Source organism: Camelina sativa, chromosome 13 (genome assembly GCF_030686135.1).
Source record: "Camelina sativa cultivar CO46 ecotype springtype chromosome 13, ASM3068613v1".
Taxonomy (NCBI): domain Eukaryota; kingdom Viridiplantae; phylum Streptophyta; class Magnoliopsida; order Brassicales; family Brassicaceae; genus Camelina; species Camelina sativa.
In genome coordinates this window covers 2,793,938-2,813,750 of record NC_141892.1, presented here as the reverse complement: position 1 = coordinate 2,813,750, position 19,813 = coordinate 2,793,938, and the positions used below count along the sequence as shown (strand labels likewise).

Genomic DNA, 19,813 nt, shown 5'->3' with positions numbered 1-19,813 from the left:
AAGTTGAAACAGACAAGTTGTGAGTCTCAGTTTCATCGGTACGACCTTAAAACCAACTCTTTTCCGTAATAACAAAATCTATCTAACAAAAAAGAAAAAAGAAATGGCACAAACCCGTAATTATTCGAAACATTAAGGTTAAAACAGACAAAACACTTATATCATCTTCCTCCTTTGTTTTTTATAGTACTTGTTTCACCTCTCTGCACAAATCCCCTGAGCTCTCTCTCTCTCTCTCTTCCTATCTCGAGATCCGCCGTTTTTGTAACTCCTAAACTCAGAGAGAGCTTTCTTCTCTTTTTTGTTCAATCACAGATTGAATCAGAGAGGGAAACAAAAAAAAGAGAGAGAGCTATTCTTCTTAATCCAGATCTAGCTTCTATATCTCTCTCATTTTGGTGTTTTTTTTTGTTAATTCAAGGTAATGTTCGTCGGAATTTTTCGAAACAATTCTTGTAGATCTGTCTGTTTTGTTGATTTTATTAATTCCGATCTGATTTTAACGTTATTGTGATTTGATTTGAGCGTTATAGTTTTTGGTTTTGGTATTGGTTTTACTCGATCGAGCTTTATAGTGCAGATCGATACGAATGTACGTATTTGTGATTTATTAAAAGAGATTGATTATTTATTTTTTTTATTGAATCGATGCATGTACCTTTTGTTTTTTTTTGCTCGTTCGTGGTTTTTGGTTATCTGATCGGCTTGAACTTGATCACAAAGTTTTACCAATGCACAGTTCTGAGTTTTTGAATGAATTGAACCAGTGAATCATGGCATCGGCGAATGAGAACCAATGGCTAAAAGGAAGAGTGAAGGCTGTAACATCCGGAGACTGCTTAGTGATCACGGCTTTGAGCCACAGCAGACCCGGACCCCCACCGGAGAAGACCATTACTCTTTCTTCTCTTATTGCACCTAAGTTGGTGAGTTTAAAACTACCCTTGTGCCAGGTGTAAAATGTTTTGACACAATAGCTTTTGTCACCACCAATCATAAATTGTTCTCAAGGACAAATCTTTTTACTTTCTTGATATTAAAGTTTTTTTTTTTTTCTGCCCGCTAATTAACATTTAATTTTGTGTGTGTTTTAGGCTCGCAGGGGAGGTACAGATGAGCCTTTTGCATGGGAAAGCAAGGAATTTTTGAGGAAACTTTGCATAGGAAAGGTAAAAATTCCAAATTCTTAAGACTTTAGGTATTGTGATTGACTGTATTTTTTCTCATTTGAAGTTTATGTTGTTGATTCAATAGGAGGTTGCTTTCAAGGTGGATTACAAAGTGGAAGCTATTGCTGGAAGAGAATTTGGCTCTGTTTTCCTTGGCAACGAGAATCTTGCTAAGCTTGTTGTTAAAAATGGTTGGGCAAAGGTGATCACCGTTTTACTTTAACTTGAGATGATTCTGTCTGCAATGTGGTGGTGATACCTTAGCTTTTCTTACATGAGGGAGAAACACTTGTTACTATGGACAGGTTAGGCAGCCAGGTCAGCAGAATCAGGATAAGGTTAGTCCTTACATTACAGAATTGGTAGAGCTCGAGAAGCAGGCTGAGCAGGAAGGATATGGTCGTTGGAGCAAGGTTGGTCTTCTCTTCCTTGCTTATTTACTCCAGATTCTGTACTAATCTAATTGGTTTTGATTATGGTTGTTACTTGACTCCAGGTTCCTGGTGCTGCTGAGGCATCTATCAGAAATCTTCCTCCTTCTGCTATTGGGGATTCTGCTGGCTTTGATGCCATGGGTCTTTTAGCTGAAAATAAGGGCAAGCCCATGGAAGGTATTGTGGAACAAGTCCGTGATGGAAGTACTATTCGTGTTTATCTTCTTCCAGAGTTCCAGTTTGTTCAAGTATTTGTTGCTGGAGTCCAGGTAACTAAACTTTTTTCCCCTGATCGTGCTGCATGCGAGGTTGGCATATTGACATATAACTGATGTTTCTCTTTCAATGTAGGCTCCATCGATGGGAAGGCGAACCGCAAATGGAAGTGTTACTGAGACAGTTCCAGATGAGCCAAATGGAGATGTTTCTGCTGAGTCACGAGGTCCTCTAACGTCAGCTCAGAGACTTGCTGCCTCTGCTGCAGCATCATCCTTTGAGGTTTCCTCTGATCCATTCGCAACTGAAGCCAAGTACTTTACCGAGCACCGTGTTCTTAGTAGAGATGTAAGGGCTAGTTTTCTCAAAAACGTCTCTCCTGTTTATCTGTATTTGGCATTTGGACTAATCTCCATTTGAGCTGGATATTGCAGGTTCGCATTGTTCTTGAAGGCGTTGACAAATTCAACAATCTGATTGGTTCAGTTCATTATTCTGATGGTGAAACAGTTAAAGACTTGGGTTTGGAGCTCGTTGAAAATGTATGTGCTTAACTTAAGCAGTTATTTTACTTTCAACATGAATTGCATATTAAGCTAATGGACTGATTATGATTTCTATTATATCTTCTTAGGGTCTTGCTAAATTTGTTGAATGGAGTGCTAACATGATGGAGGATGAAGCTAAGAGAAAGTTAAAAGCTGTCGAACTTCAATGCAAGAAAGACAAGGTTAAAATGTGGGCAAACTACGTTCCTCCAGCTACAAACTCCAAGGCAATTCATGACCAGAACTTCACGGGAAAGGTGATATGTCTTGGCCAAATTCTTTTTTTGAATACTGTCTTTCTACTCTGCTTATTAATGCATTGGTTTTATTTCTCTTTAGGTAGTGGAAGTGGTAAGTGGGGATTGTGTTATAGTTGCCAATGATGCTGTTCCAATCGGGAGCCCAGCGGCAGAGAGACGGGTCTGTCTTTCAAGTATCAGATCTCCAAAAATGGGTAACCCACGTAGAGAAGAGAAACCAGCTCCTTATGCTCGGGAAGCAAGAGAGTTTTTGAGACAACGACTTATTGGCAAACAGGTATTGCGTTGAGCCTTTTACACTAATCATTGCCTTTGTTGTGCTCACATATGAACAAGATTTGGTTTCACTTTCCCTGCAACAGGTTATTGTTCAAATGGAATACTCAAGGAAAGTCACCCAAGGAGATGGTCCTACCACATCTGGAGCTGCTGATAGGTTCATGGATTTTGGCTCAGTGTTCCTTCCATCTGCTGCCAAAGGCGATTCTGATGAAGTGGTTGCATCATCTGCTGACGGTCAGCCAGCTGGAGTGAATGTTGCTGAGCTCGTTCTTTCCCGTGGTTTTGGAAATGTGGTTAGACATAGAGATTTTGAAGAGCGATCAAATCATTATGATGCTCTTCTGGCTGCTGAAGCCCGTGCTTTGTCTGGAAAGAAAGGAATCCATTCTGCAAAAGAATCTCCAGCCATGCACATCACAGACCTCACTGTGGTAAGTAAATATATCTCTATACACAAATTTCAAATAAACTCATTTTCCTTGGTAGCTTTTTTAAGTAATCTAATTGGTAAAGCATATATTTGTCTCAGGCGGCAGCTAAGAAAGCTAAAGATTTCCTGCCATCCCTCCAAAGAATCAGGAGAATACCTGCTGTCGTGGAATATGTCCTCAGCGGACATCGGTTTAAGCTTTTTATTCCAAAGTTGACATGTAGCATTGCCTTTTCATTCTCTGGAGTCAGATGTCCTGGCCGTGGCGAACCTTTTTCAGACGAAGCTATCTCTGTAATGAGACGTAGGATCATGCAAAGAGATGTTGAGGTAAACCAAATGCACCCCTAAATTTTACATCTCAGTCTCCTATATGGTTTTTTCATAGTCTATTGTATTAATCACACAGATTGAAGTTGAAACTGTGGATAGAACCGGTACTTTCTTGGGATCTATGTGGGAGTCAAGGACAAATGTGGCGACAGTTCTGCTTGAAGCTGGTTTAGCAAAAATGCAGACCAGCTTCGGTGCAGACAGGATTGTGGAAGCAAATCTTCTTGAACAGGCAGAGAGATCTGCGAAAAACCAGAAACTGAAGGTGACAAGCCATAAATGTTATTGTGAAAAGCATTCTCCCTTTCAAAATGTTTAGACCAAAGCCAGCTAAACCGTTTTTGATATTTTTCAGATTTGGGAAAACTATGTTGAAGGAGAAGAAGTCTCAAACGGAAATACTAATACAGTAGAAACCAGGCAAAAAGAGACCCTAAAGGTTGTGGTTACAGAAGTACTTGAAGGAGGTCGGTTCTATGTTCAAAATGCTGGAGACCAGAAAATAGCTTCCATTCAGAACCAGCTTGCATCCTTGAGTATCAAAGACGCTCCCATCATTGGATCCTTCAATCCTAAGAAAGGTGACATCGTCCTTGCACAGTTTAGCCTTGATAACTCCTGGAACCGTGCAATGGTAAATACTATTCATCACTTTCTTTATTTTCGAGTTCTCTTAGCTTCTTGCTAATTCATTTAAATCAATCAATACTTGTGTTCAGATTGTGAATGCACCCCGAGCAGCGGTCCAATCCGCAGATGAGAAGCTCGAAGTGTTCTACATCGATTATGGAAACCAAGAGACAGTCCCATACAGCGCAGTCAGACCAATCGACCCTTCGGTATCCGCAGCACCAGGGCTTGCTCAGCTCTGCAGACTTGCCTACATAAAGGTTCCAAGCTTGGAAGAAGATTTTGGTCCTGAAGCCGGAGAGTATTTGCATACGGTGACGTTGGGTAGTGGTAAAGAGTTTAAAGCAGTGATTGAAGAAAGAGACACATCTGGAGGCAAAGTCAAAGGACAAGGCACTGGAACTGAATTTGCTGTCACTCTCATTGCTGTCGATGATGAGATCTCTGTAAACGCTGCAATGCTTCAGGTCGGTTTTCTCTCACCTTGTCTAAAAAACATCTCCAAGAACTGGTATTGATGATGATGAATGATGATGATGAACAGGAAGGAATAGCAAGAATGGAGAAACGTAAGAGGTGGGAGCCTAAAGACAAACTAGCTGCTCTTGATGCTTTAGAGAAGTTCCAAGAGGAAGCTCGCAAGTCGAGAATTGGAATCTGGCAGTACGGTGACATTCAATCCGATGACGAGGACACTGGTCCGGCCAGAAAGCCTGCTGGTGGTCGTCGGTAAATTACAAAAAAAAACCCGATAAGTTGTGATATGGTTCAAAGGGACCATGAGGTAGGGAGAGAGAAGCTTCGGTCGGTTTCTCTAAAGAGAGTTTAAAGCCATGTCGAACTTTTTTGTAACGTTTTAGTTTTGTTTCTTTTCTTCTTTTAATTTATACTTTTTTGGTTGTTATGGACTCTTTAAAGAAATTTTCCATGTAGGACTTGAAATAAGGAAGTTTGAACCATGCTTACAGTTTTTTTTTTTTTGTGTGTTTCTGGTCCAACTTACCTTTCTTATCCTAAGCATCATATTATTCAACTATCCTCAATTCTTTGTCACACACATTAGAGAAAAGTAGAGAACAAAAAAAAAAAAAAATGTTCCCAAGACTCTTACAGTTAACATTTGTTTTCTTTCACTTTGACAAATGAAAGTTGTGCTAGGATTAAGAGCAAGTTGTTTCCTCATGAACTTAAAAAGGTTCGCCTGAGGAAAGTGTAGAAACTCGTGTAATTTGATTTGTGCAAAGGTGTGCACATATGAGATTTATAGTTGCATCGGTTAAATTCTACTCTTAAGTTTCACATGAGTCTCGTGCTATTAGCATCAACTTCGAGTTTTTAACACGGCCAGGTGACATTGTCGGTCTGTGATCTTCAACCCACATGTTGATCTTCAGATTCAAGTGAGAAACTAAAAAAGCATACAAAGAAAAATAAAAAAAAATAAGCATGTTACAATCTTGTTTTCCTACTGTCTAATATAAGGTGTTCAACCAAACAAAGAACCCAAAAATCAAAATCTTTCTCTAACTATCACGCCTTGTCGGCCTCCTACGTGGCACAGCCGCCGTTTCTTCCTTCTCCTCTGTCTTTGACTCGCTCGATGAGGCCTCTGTTGCTGTTTCAGGTTTCTTCTTTTCCACATTCACCTACACATAACAATCCAGTACCCAAATTTAGTTACAACCAAGACAAGCCAATAAAATTACACCCAAACTAAAATTGACATGTTTTTTTACCTTTGCACCACCAAATATAAGCTTGAAGAAGAGGGTGAGGAAGACAACCACGATTGCAATGAGCACACCGATGGTTAAGTTTGGCTGTGTTTCAGCTTTCTCAATGAGTTCCTACAAACGAAATTGCAGATTCTAAGTAAACCATCCTTCTACTCATGTAATATGTTCTAAAGTCTAGAAATGACAGCTTACCATGATCTTTGACTTGTATGCACTCAGGAAAGAAATGTCTGCAACCTTGTACAAGAGGTCGAACACCTTCTTCTGCAGCAATGCACAGACAAATATAAGTATAAAGGATATGAGTAACTTTTTCTATTCTTGTGGTGAAAATCAATTTACCTGGTAGCTCTTGAGACCATTTTCACCAGCAGCTTCAGCCTCTGCCTTTTGTTTCTCTTTCTCAACATCAGACTTGGGCTTCCATGTTGTTTGTCTGTACGTTTCAGCAACCTTTTCGTCTTTAGCTATCAGAATGTTGTCAAATATGATACCATCTTGCATTGTCCAAATCTCAATACCAATGGCTGCAATAGGTTCGAAGTTTGGCCTATCAAGCTCAAAGTAGTCAGGGTTTGGTATGTCTCTGGGTTTCCAGATTCCCTTGTAAGCTGGGTTATCTATGAGAGGTGAGCTCCACTTGCCCTTGTAAGCAGGGTTCCTCTTCATCGGTCTCTTCCATTCGCCACATCCAGGTGCTGTCTCACACTTGGGGTTAGAAACCTTGGGAGCTTCCCACTCACCATCTTCCTCATCATCCCAATCTTCAGGCTTGCTTGCCTCAGGGTCGTCGACCTCTTCAGGCTCATCATCCAACCATCCAAGGGGTTTCTCAGCTTCCTCATCTTCAATCTCCATGGGTGCATTCTCATCCCAGTCATCAGGCTTCACAGCAGTAGGATCTGGAATCTTGGCTCTCTCATCCCAGTCTTCTGGCTTCTTGTCATCCGGATCAGGGATGGTCTTGGAAGGGATCAAAGGAGGCTCAAAGTCTTCAGCAGACAGTAAGTTACCCTTCTTCTTCTCCTCACCATCAACCAAAATCGTCACCTCATTATCAGGTTTCAAGATAGCAGTGTAGACATGAGAAAGCTTGTCGAACGGAACAGAAGGAGGGAACTTGAGATGGTGCTCAACAAACTCGCCACTCTTAGGATTCTTATGCTTCAAGATGAAATGCACCTTGTTGGTAGCACCACACTTGTCAGGTCCAAACATGATAGAGTAAGGAGAATCGTTGTCAAACCCTTGAGGAACCCATCCAGCTTCTTGAGGACGAAGATACTTTAGGTAAGCACCACCACACTCAAGCCCTTCTTGGAAACGAGCCTCGTATTGCAGAACAACAGTTCCGTCTTTAAGGTTTAGTGGCTCATCAAGCTCCTTCACAATTCCGTACTTTTTAGCTTTCTCGCTCACTAGAAGTCCGTAATCATCATGCCCTTCACTCTTCTCGTGCTTCCACACACCTGGAAGAGTTCAAACAAAACCCAAAAAAAAAAAAATCTTTTAAACAAGAAAATTGCCAGATTCACACAAAGTCTATATTGCCAAAGACCTTTTTCTAAATCTGGAAATCAATAAATTAAAGTCACAACTAATTCTACCTTATGATTCTAAACTTACCATTCACTTCAACAAACTAAAGAAAACCAAAACTACAAACAAACAAAAATCAACTAAGGAGAGAGCACTCGAAGCTTTTAATTACCTTGGTATTCAGGTTTCTCAGAAACGATCCAACGACCATCAAAAGACTCGTCGAACGATTCATACAGGACCTGAACAAAAAGCACAACACCAAGGTTAACATAAATCACATTGAACAAATCTAAAAACAGAAACTTTTTTGCAACGAAACACAAAAGATTAGTTAAATAAAATACCGTCTGGTCGTCACAGTAGCAAAGACTCGAAAACGAAAACAAAGCTACAAGAAGCAGCGAAACGAATGTAAAAACCCGTTCTCTCATCCTCGCAGAGTCACTCCAACAATCGAATCAAAAAGATAACGAAGCTTCAAGATTTCTCCCCTAGCTTCTCGTGTCTTCGTATATTTATATACTCTTTTCGAGTCTTCTTTCTTCGTATTTAGATTTTTTTTTAGACCTACGAACGTCATTACGAGTCTTCTTCCAATAATATATCACTCGCCACGTGACATAAGCCTATCATATATGGACACGTCATCCAATAACTAGGAGCAATACGTGCCAGTTTATGGCGGTCTTGACTATAGTATTGGGCCTGGGCCCAAATATAAATTGACTCACTCCAATCGGTTTTGTTATAATTTTCAAAGCTCATATAATCAAAATCGAAATTGAGTCTCTCCAATCATAGATCAAAACAACCCACGATTAAACCAAAATATAGTAATCAAACCCGACAAAAACTGGTTAATCTGAATTTGAGTCTCCAATCCTAGAGCAAAACACACGATTAAACCAAATATAGTAATCCCATATATTTTACAAAGTACTGTTCGAAAACAACAACAATAACAAAAAACACTGAAGTTGTCTCACTACAGGATTGGATTGAACCAGCTTAATCCCATCCGACCATCTTACAGGAAGTCGTTTTATTATAGGAAAGAAACAAGGAATTACAAAAAAACACATCATTAAATGAAGCTTAATTAGTGAGCCGCATGCATCTTAGGATCAACTCCGACATCCTTTAGCGTCAAGGCACGAGGTTTGTGAGCGAACTGGTCTTTCCTGATTGGATCGGAAATCACATCCTGCTTGTCAAACTCTTGAACGTGAGCTATTTTCCTAAACCACGACCTGTTGGCGAATCGGTCCGCTTCGTTTAGAACTCGATCGGGATCTTCAATCTCGGGGACAGTCTCTCTTATCTTCTTGTTGACACGCACGCCAGGGTTTTCGTGTAGATGAAGATACGCAGTGTAAACACCGAACGTTACAGACAATGAGATCAATCCTATGGAGACGTAAACAGGTGTGAAGTCAGCTTTTGTAGCCGCCGTCGTCGTGGAGGTTCTCTGACCACCGTACTCGATCGCCGCAGTAGAATACGCTTTGGATCTTGGTATTGTAGGAGCGGTGTAAGTTCTTAACCTTTGCACCATGCTTTTCAAGTAACCCTTCAAACATTAAAAAGATTAATTAAAAGTCAAACCGAGAGGAGCAAATGAATCATAGAGAAACAACGATGTATGTATTAGGTTAGCTTACTGTTGATCGAACGGCCATATCTGGTCTTGAAGAGTGATTTTAGTAAAATTTTGCTGAAAACAAAAGCGAGATCTTGTGATTTTTATTAGTTGTGGAGTGATGATACTTGGGAGTGTTTTAGATTGTGGATATAAAAAGGAAGATGGAGACATCTGGAACTCAGAAGAGAGATGTAGAAGTTATACGTGTAGCACTTGAGAACATGCAGTTTCATTCGTGGAAGTGTCTTGAAGATCCACGTCACATCAGATTCCTTATATATTATTGGGATTTCACTGCAGTAACATATATATGTATTTTATTTTCATTGGTACTTCTGTCAAATTGAAAACATAAAGAAGATATTAATTTTAATGACTCAGACCTAATTCGTATCGTCTTTATACTGGTAAAGTTCTAGATAGTCCACCTCATTACGTGGTCATTCAGATTTGGCTCACATGATACACACCCACACTAAGATGAGTTAACTGCAAATATATATGTTTACGTACGTATTATAAATTTCAGAAACTTTTAACGTAATATTTATTGTAGCCATTACCCATTATTCTATGAATTAAGTGTGTGTATTTTATATGAAAATATTTAAATAATTGATACTATCATGGAGTTTATAAAAAATTTAAATTTCGTAGTGTCTTATATCTAGATATATATAGTGAAGTGTTCATAATTCAAAGAAAAGTAAAAGTAAAGCTATTTGGGATAAGACTTAACTAAAGTGGACAAATCTTTCTCAATAAGGAATTAAAACAAGTTTTGTCTATTGATTTAAATATAATAAATTGATACGAGTTGAACTAGTGCTTGGTGCTTACTAGCTCCCACTTTAACGGAATTAGTGCTTATTCGACGTTAATTATTGTCCATTGCTATTTTTGTTATAAATAAAACGGTGTAAAGAAGCTTTACAATCCTATATAAAGAAAGGCCTACACATTAATTTAATGTATACCATTTATAATCATATTCACATTCATCTCGATCTGCTTTACATTCTTAATCATATACTGTATTTTAGATAGAATTAAGGTCTTAAACATTCAGAAACAAAAACAGAAAAAAAAAAAATTGTAGTTAGTTTGTTGAAATGGAAGGTGGACCGTTCTTGTCTGGTACTCAAGCTGAGATTAATGCCAGATGAGATTAAGGGATAAGTAGCGAGATGAGATTAATGCCACATATATTTCTTTTCATTTTTTGCTGTTTTGCTGAAAATAATTTAAGTTTTTTTTTGTCAAACTATTACAAACTGAATATTAGTGGTTTAAGCCGATGAGGTAAGTCATAAGTGGTCCTCGATCGTATGACCACTAAACCAGATCAGCTCTTAGAATATATATATGTTATTTCTAGTGGAGATGATGACATTAGTATATAATATACAATTCCTGTATTTTTAATTGTCATGAGGACATTTATTAAAAAAATAAGAATATAAGACGAACTGATGCAATAATAGAGGAAATTAAAAAAAACATACTTGTAGATGTTAAGTACGTACGTGTGTATTATCATATCACCCACAGAAGATGGGTTCGATGCCTGAGGCTTCCTCTTTTTTTTTTTAACAAATAAAAAATTTGTATATAAATAAATGTTAGTTAATACAGTACTGATTTTTTTTTTTTTTTTTTTTTTGACATGACGTAAAATTAACATCTACTTAATTCAAGATTTTGCTACTTGATTCATTCTTACGAGTAAAACTTGTAAATTTTGGTTATTTGGAAATTAGTCCTACTACTAGTAAATCAAGAAAAAAAAATATTAATTAAGCTACGAAAACAATAGTTACGCACTTACGAAGTTGAAATAATATAATAAACAAGTGGAAGGAGAAATATAACAAAATCCCCCAAAACAAAAGCTATGCCGACGGAAAGAAGAAAAACAATAGAATAAAACTCCTTTCATCTGCAGAAACCACCTCGATACTTCTTGTCATGTTTTCCTTCTTCATTTTTTTTTTGCTTTCTGAATATATATTATAATTCCGCTAGCCTCAACACTATATAGTTGAAATCGTTGATTTGCAGTATACTAGAGTGATTCGACAACTGTCTATATTATATCAATAATTGAAAGCAAAGCAGGAATATCGTAGTTTAATTTAGCAATTCAGCTATTCTACAAGATACAAAACAGCAATAATATTTTTTGCCAAAAAATGAAGTGTTGTTCGCATTAAGAAATAGAAGTGTTAACATATCTCAAGTTTCATAATTATTTTTTTTTTGTTATCTTTGATTGATAGTTATGTTGAGTATACAATATATATTAATTAACGTACGACATTAAATGTTTATAATAGTTTTTTTTTCTTCCGTAAAATCGATTATGAGATCAGTGATCAGTGATCTACTCTCTAATCTAAAATGGCCGCTCTCCGTTCATAATAAGTATCAAATTAGAAAACAGATATAAAAAAATCGATTTAAATTTCATAATTAATATTATTTCTTCAAACCATTTGAACTAATTGTTTCGGACAGAATGAAGGCTGATAAAAGCAATAACGCAAATGGATTTTCTTTTATAAAGTAGAACATGCACGTTAATTAAATGTATATTAAATATTTTACCGACGTTAGGTATATAACTTTCAAAAAGATTCCAATTAGGGTTGAAATAAAAGTAAAACTGATGAGCAAAGACATAAATAATATTCATGTTTAAACAAAAACAATAATAATATGGTTTTAGATATGGGACCAGATGAAGCCATTATAAATGGAGGTGAAGATGTACGTAGAAAGACTTAAAGAAACACTATAACGGTTCAACTCTCTCCTTTGTTAAAATTATAATCTAAGCAAGCAGGAGAACGAAAAAAAAAAAGAAGATATGGAGGATGAAACGGAACAAGACGACGGCTGCGTTAAGAAGCTCGGTTCCGTTATCTTTCTCTGAAGGAGAGGATACAAACGGCAAGTCATCAGAGGCAAAGGGAAGGCTACGCCTTTCTTCTTCGTATCTTTAAAATTTATTTCTGTTTTCTTCCTTATTTTTCCGGTGGTGATATTCTCTGACGAGAAGTACGTATTCCGATTGTTTTTAAGTAGTTCTACGATTGTTCTTGTTGTGTCCTTTGAAAACCTATCTTTATTAAATATATTAAGTTCCAAGTTGCGATTCACCAAGTATAGTAGTACGTACCGTTGCTAACGTTATTAACGGGATGTGAAAGAGTTTGAGACGGTTGTATGTAAAACTATAAAGAGTCATTTGATTTGACAACTATTAATTCTATAGCTCATTATATATAATATTTCTCTTGTTTTTTTGTTTTTTCTTTTCATTTTATATAAAATAGTGATTTTGTGACCAAACCCACCTGAATCTGCACCTCAGCCGAACCTCCATGAACGAAAGAAGTTGTTGCCAATGACTCCCATTTCATAATCAACACTTTCTTAACAATTAATTGTTTTTCTTTCGTTTTAGTTCCAACTTCCAAGTCATGAGAGCGTTAACAATGAATCCGTAACATCTTAACTATTCCGATCTTTTTATGCTACTCTATGTGTATTGTTTAGTTGTTACTACTCTTTTGTCTCACAAGCAAAATTTGTCAAATTTTCTGATTAGTGAATTATTATTTAATTGCACATTTTACCTTTTTTTAATTTTAATAAAAATCTGTCCACGAAAAAATTATATTGAAAATGGAAAATTAAACCGCTGATTTCTTTTTAAATAAACGTATGCTAAAGCTGAAAATAGCTTTTTAAAATAAATAAGTGTTTAGGTATAACATTGTTGTCATCATCATGAAGCATATTTTCTACTCGAAAAAAAAAATGTAAATGATACAAAGATCAATAATTGAGATATATAAACTGACGGCGAAAATATAACAAATATGTTAAATAAGTATAATGTTTTAAGTCAATGAAAATAATTTAATTCTATTGCTCATATATATGTCATCAAACTGTAAAAGTTAACCATCATTAAAAGTATATTCAAATTTTTAGGTAAATATAATGAATTAATATATCAATATATATATATATATAATATAATGAATTAATATATCAATATATATATGTTCAGAATCAGCTATTTAGAATATATGTAATTCATCGGAGAACACCATAACTAAATCAACAGGCATGAATTTTACAAATGAAGACAGACTGTACAAGTTGATTTTCAAAAGTTAACCTAAGCTTATTTTAAATAGTCTAAATACAATCAACTATTTTAAATCTACCATATTTTAGATTCATGAAAACGTTAAATAGATAAAATCTTAATCAACAATATATATATTTTTTTTTTGTAAACCATAGCAATCCTTTTTTTTTCATAGCAAAACTTTACTCATGATTAGTTAATCATAATATATTTAATGAAAGCTAGAGATAATGTTTTTCCCATCAAAATTGGAGATATTGTTTTTATTTAATTATTTTATGAATCTGAGTTTATTCATTATTTTCTATAGACATTTTAGTTTATTTAACTAAAAAATTTCTTCAAAAGCTACAATCTAAAACTCTCTAAATTCTCAGTTATGGACATTGAGATTATACTCTTCAAAAATATTAAATGACATTGATTAATATAAAAATACATATATAATTAAGAAAATGCAGTCTTGTCTTTCTAATTGAGATTTCTTCTTAGATTTTTGTTTTAATTAATAACTTTGTTTTTAGATTGTTTTCATCTATTTTGATAATATGATGCAGATTTTTGAATAAAAACATAAGTATAAATATTTATTTGGAATTAATACAAAAATACATAGATAATTTACCAATTTGAACGAACAATCACAACAATGATAAAATCTAATATAAAAACTTGAATCACATATGGTTTTGAGGTAAAGGCATCAATCAATGGCGTCTTCATCTTCTGAATCTCGCATTGTCAAAGTATATTACAAGCATAACCGCGTAGGGGCAGTCGATCCCTTCGCGTTTGAGAACTATGAGCGTCTCGTAGATGCTCTGTCTGATATGTTTGGAGTAGCAATTAATTGTAAGTAACTAAACAAAAATGTTTTTAGTCGAAGAAAAATAAAATATACTATCATCTTACGTTTTGTTTCTCGAAAGCTATCATCAAAATTATACTAGAAAAAACAAGTACTTAGTTCATATGCATATTCTAAATAAATAAATAAGAAACTTTGCAAAGATATAGAAATACACAAGTAAAAGAAAATATGTAGTCTAATGATTTGTGTTAGTGTGTTGTTTCGGAGTCTAATGATTTGTGCTAGTGTGTTGTTTTGTAGTCTAATGATTTGTTTTAGTGGTGTATTGCTTTGATCAGTTCTACAAACTTATTAAATGTACAAACCACATACATAATTTAATATTTCTAAGTAAGACTTTTCTTTGATTCCAACAGATGGCGTCGGAAATCACTATACGTTGACGTATACAGACAACGATGAACAATGGAGAATGGCCGGAGACATCCCTTGGGAGTATGATCCATCTCAATTTTATCTTCCTTTTATATGTATATATAATCCCAGTTTCATGTGCCTTGACTCTATGTTTTGTTGCAGCAATTTTCTGAGTACAGTTCAAGTATTGATCCTTTGGAGGCCGAAATCCCAACCAACTACTTTACAACTCTTCAAATGAAGTGAGCCATTATCTAAATATTTTTGTATTACAAAGTCAACTTATATAATTTATGTAAACAAAAACTATACTTCTACAAACTATTTACACAATACTCGTCTCTCTTATTATTGGTCAAATTGTGTAATTAGTTAATAGTATTAATGAGGGAGATGTGAGTTCATTACTTATAAGTTATAACCATTCAAAATCAATTTTGGAGATGTGAGTTAATCTTGAACACATCAACGAGCAGACATGATACAATCTCTCGTCTTGTTTTTGTTGTCTCACATAATAAACCTAGAGAGTGAGTGACCCCTTGGGAACAAAAAAAAAAAGAATAAACTAACCCGGAGAAAAATTTTCACGACCGTATTGAGCTAATCAAGAGCCATATTTTTCTTCATAGCTTCATAAACAATGTACGTAATGCTTGCTGCTGGAACCACTTTGAGAAGATTGGGTAAGATTCCTCTGTAGAAACCTCTCAGACCTTCGCCTCTCATCGTTTTCATAAACTCTTGCTTCATTGTCGTCTCTGAACTATCTGCTTGCATTCTGACATGAAAAAGGATCAAACTAACAAACACAGAAGAGACATAAAGATTGTTACATGATTTCGGGATTTTTTGGCTTTTTACCTTGTTCTTACTACCTGTAACGGGTAAACACATGATGCTCCAAGAGCTCCTGATGTCATTCCACAGCTCAGCTGTATCAGTGGACCTGGCTCTGCAAAATTGTACGATGTTTTCAGTATATCATAGAACAAATCATACACGAAGGAAACTTAAAGATCTACGGCTTCGATGCTCTAACCAGTGTCATGAAGAATATATGTCCTAGACAAGTCTTTTAGCGTTTCATATGCAGCTAGGTCAATTCCTGCATAAGGAATAATCCCAAGAAGAGAAGGAAATAGACCCTTGTAGAATGCCCGAGGTCCCTCTCGGACCCATATATCCTTTGTGAGCTTCCACAACTTTGGTGCTTTTCCACCTTCACTGACACAAGTTTGTAAACGAGTCTTTACGAGATCCATAGGGTAAATAGCGGTTTGAGCAATCGCACCAGCCATTCCACCTGCCAAAAGCCTCCCGCTTGTACCAATATCACCGTCCTCTCCCCCAATCATGGGTTTTAGCATTTCGTAAGCACAGAACTTAATGGCGCTTTCAGGAGCAACCTTCATGACATTTAACCCATTACCTCTGAAGAAACCCCTCAACTTATCTTCTCTCCATATCTTCTTAATGGTTGGGAGGACCCCTGCATGTGCTCTTTGAACTTGCAAAACAACTTTCAGGCGATCAAGAGGTGCAGTTGCAGTTCTAGAAACAGCTCCGGCTAGTCCACCAGCGAGAAGTAATCTGCTTCTTTTGACATGTTTGCTAATACCATCAGGTATAACAGCCTGCTCCCCAATGTCTATCAAACACACCCTTTCCCAGTGATGGTATATGTTCTCAATGGTGGCTTCATGAGGGTATAACAAAAGAAAATCTCTCCACTCTTCGAATGTTATAGTTCCATTGTTGTCCTTATCAACATGCTCCATAAAACGAGCGAGTTCCTCATCATCGATCTCAATACCTACAAGAACATAACTGTGGGGCTTATATAGGTAGGGTTGGTGATACTCAACAATCAAATGGGAATACATAAAAAGAACCGATCAATCATACCATCAAACACAGTGCCATAAACTCCAGAGTTCCCATAAAGGTTGGAAATTTAAGTGAGAAAACAGTAGAAAATGGAACAGTACATACCAGCCTTAACAAGAGCTTCCCAAAGCTCCTCAGGCAAAATGCAGCCATTGTGCTCAACATCAATAGCCTGAAAAATCCTGTAGAGCTCAAGCTCCTTAGCATCAATGTAACGACGAAACTCGTGGTAATCAACACGCCCATCTCTATTAGCGTCGCAGACTCTAAACAAATCCCTAGCGTACTTGTACTCGGGAGGAATCTGAAGCGAAGCGAGACCCTTTTCGATCTGGGCGTAATCTAAGAACCCTAAATTCGAATTGTCGAAGAAATCAAACAAACTACGAACCCTGATCTCTCTCTCATCCATGGTCTCACGTAACGCCAATAGAACATGCTCCATCGTCACGGATACAGGTTTCTTCACCGTGCTACGGTTCTTAAGCTTCGATTTCGCCGTCTCCATTGCTGGCTGCTTCTGATTCACCGATCAAATCAAATCGACACAAAACAACAAAAATTAGAATGCTTTATTCACCTTCACACACAAAGGGGAGGTTTGAATGATTCTACGGATCGTTGATCATCTCGCGGAAGAGGAGTGAGTCCTGGGTTCTGAGAATGAAGAAGAAGACTTTGAAACAGCAGCGAATGAGTCTTCAACACAAATTCTAAAAAGTTTGGAAATTTACTACTTCACTTGGGAGATAGAGACAGAGACAACAAAAAAAAAAAAAAGGAAATAATGTGTTGTGTGAGTCTTCTTCTGGTTGTTCTGGCTAATAACAAACGGTGGCCGGTGAAGCAAAATCCGGCGGTCATCTGTCAACCGCAAGTGACGCTAGCATAATTATAATATCCCAATCTCTCTCTCTCTCTCTCTCTATGTTGTTCCACGTGCTATTCTTATACACGGCACGTGCGAATGGAGCCGGTCAAAATTGATTATACCGTGCGTATCCCGGTTTTTTGACCTAAACCGAATTAGGTCAAATCAAATTGTTTTTAATACGAATAAATTAAAGCTTAAGAGAGAAATAATCAATAACCGACCTTAGCTCAGTTGGTAGAGCGGAAGACTGTAGTCTGTGACAGCAAATCTTTAGGTCGCTGGTTCGATTCCGGCAGGTCGGATTTTTTTTTTAATGTTTATAAAAACGCTTTTCTGCCATTAATTACAATTCTTTTGCAATCTCTATTAATCTTGCAGTTCTATTTTTGGACAGTGATATTTTAAAAGAATCTTTTAGCTTCATCAACCGCAAAAGAAGATTATTCTGATTCCAGAAAAGCTCAAAATATTCTCCTTCTTCCATTTCACAGACAAAGCACACAAAAGTACTGATTCTACATGTTTTATTTCACTAGTCTACTCTACTATCCCCAGCTCAGCCATTTTTGGAACAGAACTGGTCTCCTCCCTCAACAAATATTTCCAACACAACAAGTTTTTATCTATAGTTTTGTCACTGTATAGTTTTCTTACTTAAGTATTTTCACTATTTTCGAATCTTTTGTAATTTTAGCAAATCAACTTAGAAACTAACGGTTTGTGTTATTTGTCAAATGGGCCGGTTATGTATAAATATATAAAATGAGTGAGCCGATAGGTGCAATTTGAACATCTCTGAACGAAACGAAACAAGAACCATATATAGTTACGTTTACAAACATACGTTTTGTATTTTATTTTGTTGTGTATATGTATGCATGCATGTATTCATACTTCTTTGGGCCGATAAGTTTGAAATTGAAAAAAAAAGGCAGGTGGTTGAGATTTGCGAGAGCTTAGAAGGCCGCAAAGGTTGAAAGGGCGGTGAGGCCGGCGTGCGTGCGGGCGGCCATCCCCAATTTCCGTTATTGTCAACGTTTTTATTCATTGTTTTTTTTCTTTATATTCTGTCTGTCGGGATCATGGTTGTATTTGTGTTGTTTTGTAAGCAACGGTCGTTTAATTCATATGTCAAAGACTTTGAGTATTTATTTTAGAATAATGTAACATGTTAAAATTTGAGTATTTTGGTATAATGTAACATGTTAAAAGAAGATGCGCTTTCTACACACACAAAAAATGTTATAGTTTTTAACATAATCCCAATTGTTTAAAACATATAACATAATAATAATTCGACTGTCTTAGTTTATTCAGAAAACAAACTTTCTTAAAAAATTAGTTAGGATAACTCGTTAGTGTAGTGTAACATATCGGAACTTTTTGTCTGGCTAGTTACACTTTGTTTGAAAATTGTATACTGGTCACTTGTTTTCCCGACAAATTATTTAAACCGCCCATAAAAAAGAGGAGATCCAGAGTTCATATTCCTAGCTAATCAATTAGTTGATCCTTTAACATATTAAGGCTGATTATCGTCTATTCGATTGACTGATGATTAATAGGTTTCCAAAAAGGTTTTAAAATATATACCAACCTTTTATGTCTTAGGTAATTAATCCTCACTACAAAAAATGTCAGATATAGACAATCAGGACTAACAAAAGAATGGTTTTTGATTTTTGAACTTTTGAATGATCGTAATAAACTTATGTAGTAGCATCACAGAGGTGTCATACACGCGCCTCAATCGAGCGTGTTAATATTTGATTCCAGTAGAGACAGTACAAAGATTGCTTTGTTTGAAGTTACACGAACGAATGTGTTGAAGTTGAAGTACAAATATTTGTCGGCGACCGAGATTTACATACCGACCGATCAGTTTTAAGCACTAACTAACCATTTACGCTGATAATATAACACATGTAAAAAATGAAGAAACAAACTTAAAAGAAAAGAAAATAAAAAAACTATGAGTATAACAAGACAAGTGAAAGAGGATGTAACGCGTTGGTCGGAAAGTATTTAATAATAACGAAATTCATAATCATAGTAACCATCATTTCAATTGTTATGATGAAGATAAGAAAAACGAGTCTCTCAATTTCAAAACGAAATGATTTTAAAAAAAATTCTGAATCCTAATGTACATTGAATCTAACTCTATGTGTTAATGCCCTCGTTTTTGTTATTTTTTTTTAATTTTTTTTATACGATTTAACTATAAATTTACACCAGAATTATGACACACGGACATAAACCACTAATATGTGATTTTAATTTTATTATAAAATTAGTTATTATATCATGTGTTTACATTTATGAATATGCGTCCACATTTCCTATATCATTGTCTATTAAATTGTACACAACTTATAATAATAATTGATATATATCATGTCTTATAATGTATATATTACACATGATTGGAAAA

At 36.0% G+C, this 19,813-nt stretch overlaps 5 protein-coding genes and 1 non-coding gene across 11 annotated transcripts; 3 read left to right on the top strand and 3 right to left on the bottom strand.

Moving 5' to 3' along the window:
- Positions 1-8: 8 nt before the first annotated feature.
- On the top strand, positions 9-5,261 carry LOC104734754 (ribonuclease TUDOR 1). Its single transcript, XM_010454394.3, has 16 exons — positions 9-421; positions 768-926; positions 1,095-1,169; positions 1,255-1,371; positions 1,475-1,582; positions 1,666-1,872; positions 1,955-2,167; positions 2,254-2,361; positions 2,454-2,624; positions 2,707-2,904; positions 2,990-3,340; positions 3,439-3,669; positions 3,749-3,937; positions 4,028-4,306; positions 4,392-4,769; positions 4,847-5,261. Exons 2-16 carry the CDS (start codon positions 774-776, stop codon positions 5,033-5,035), a joined length of 2,967 nt encoding a protein of 988 aa, XP_010452696.2. The 5' UTR covers positions 9-421; positions 768-773; the 3' UTR covers positions 5,036-5,261.
- Positions 5,262-5,667: 406 nt separating this feature from the next.
- Positions 5,668-8,150, bottom strand: LOC104734753 (calnexin homolog 2). The gene is made up of 6 exons (XM_087480046.1): positions 7,925-8,150; positions 7,750-7,819; positions 6,381-7,507; positions 6,231-6,302; positions 6,039-6,149; positions 5,668-5,948 (listed from the first exon to the last, which is right to left on the bottom strand). The coding sequence occupies exons 1-6, from the start codon at positions 8,009-8,011 to the stop codon at positions 5,826-5,828; spliced, it is 1,590 nt and encodes a 529-aa protein (XP_087336172.1). The 5' UTR covers positions 8,012-8,150; the 3' UTR covers positions 5,668-5,825.
- A 330-nt stretch (positions 8,151-8,480) lies between these two features.
- LOC104734752 (uncharacterized) lies at positions 8,481-9,415 on the bottom strand. The gene is made up of 2 exons (XM_010454392.3): positions 9,242-9,415; positions 8,481-9,150 (listed from the first exon to the last, which is right to left on the bottom strand). Exons 1-2 carry the CDS (start codon positions 9,257-9,259, stop codon positions 8,680-8,682), a joined length of 489 nt encoding a protein of 162 aa, XP_010452694.1. The 5' UTR covers positions 9,260-9,415; the 3' UTR covers positions 8,481-8,679.
- Positions 9,416-13,846: 4,431 nt separating this feature from the next.
- On the top strand, positions 13,847-15,183 carry LOC104734749 (auxin-responsive protein IAA31-like). Its single transcript, XM_087482302.1, has 3 exons — positions 13,847-14,239; positions 14,615-14,693; positions 14,778-15,183. The coding sequence occupies exons 1-3, from the start codon at positions 14,098-14,100 to the stop codon at positions 14,854-14,856; spliced, it is 300 nt and encodes a 99-aa protein (XP_087338428.1). The 5' UTR covers positions 13,847-14,097; the 3' UTR covers positions 14,857-15,183.
- LOC104734750 (calcium-dependent mitochondrial ATP-magnesium/phosphate carrier protein 3) lies at positions 15,016-17,461 on the bottom strand. 6 transcript variants are annotated; one of them, XM_010454387.3, is made up of 4 exons: positions 16,611-17,461; positions 15,658-16,431; positions 15,480-15,570; positions 15,016-15,396 (listed from the first exon to the last, which is right to left on the bottom strand). In XM_010454387.3, exons 1-4 carry the CDS (start codon positions 17,011-17,013, stop codon positions 15,219-15,221), a joined length of 1,446 nt encoding a protein of 481 aa, XP_010452689.1. In that variant the 5' UTR covers positions 17,014-17,461; the 3' UTR covers positions 15,016-15,218. The 6 variants fall into 6 exon arrangements, with proteins under 6 accessions (XP_010452689.1, XP_010452693.1, XP_087338426.1 ...); XM_010454391.2 differs by having other exon boundaries at positions 15,658-16,445; positions 16,611-17,427; XM_087482300.1 differs by having other exon boundaries at positions 15,016-15,385; positions 15,658-16,445; positions 16,611-17,427.
- A 134-nt stretch (positions 17,462-17,595) lies between these two features.
- Positions 17,596-17,681, top strand: TRNAY-GUA (transfer RNA tyrosine (anticodon GUA)). The gene is given in 2 exon segments: positions 17,596-17,632; positions 17,646-17,681. It is a non-coding gene; the product is annotated as a tRNA-Tyr (tRNA).
- Positions 17,682-19,813: the final 2,132 nt, after the last annotated feature.

Bases quoted from the DNA above. Each gene is read 5' to 3' on its own strand.
- LOC104734749 (XM_087482302.1), top strand. From the start codon at position 14,098: ATGGCGTCTTCATCTTCTGAATCTCGCATTGTCAAAGTATATTACAAG. The intron at 14,240-14,614 runs GTAAGTAACTAA...TGATTCCAACAG, and splicing joins GTTTGGAGTAGCAATTAATT to ATGGCGTCGGAAATCACTAT. The intron at 14,694-14,777 runs GTATGATCCATC...GTTTTGTTGCAG, and splicing joins GCCGGAGACATCCCTTGGGA to CAATTTTCTGAGTACAGTTC.
- LOC104734754 (XM_010454394.3), top strand. From the start codon at position 774: ATGGCATCGGCGAATGAGAACCAATGGCTAAAAGGAAGAGTGAAGGCT. The intron at 1,372-1,474 runs GTGATCACCGTT...TACTATGGACAG, and splicing joins TTAAAAATGGTTGGGCAAAG to GTTAGGCAGCCAGGTCAGCA. The intron at 1,583-1,665 runs GTTGGTCTTCTC...ACTTGACTCCAG, and splicing joins GATATGGTCGTTGGAGCAAG to GTTCCTGGTGCTGCTGAGGC.
- LOC104734750 (XM_010454387.3), bottom strand. From the start codon at position 17,013: ATGGAGACGGCGAAATCGAAGCTTAAGAACCGTAGCACGGTGAAGAAA. The intron at 16,432-16,610 runs GTATGTACTGTT...ATGTTCTTGTAG, and splicing joins GGAAGCTCTTGTTAAGGCTG to GTATTGAGATCGATGATGAG. The intron at 15,571-15,657 runs GTTAGAGCATCG...ACAATTTTGCAG, and splicing joins ATATATTCTTCATGACACTG to AGCCAGGTCCACTGATACAG.
- LOC104734753 (XM_087480046.1), bottom strand. From the start codon at position 8,011: ATGAGAGAACGGGTTTTTACATTCGTTTCGCTGCTTCTTGTAGCTTTG. The intron at 6,303-6,380 runs GTAAATTGATTT...GCATTGCTGCAG, and splicing joins ATGGTCTCAAGAGCTACCAG to AAGAAGGTGTTCGACCTCTT. The intron at 6,150-6,230 runs GTAAGCTGTCAT...TTTCGTTTGTAG, and splicing joins CATACAAGTCAAAGATCATG to GAACTCATTGAGAAAGCTGA.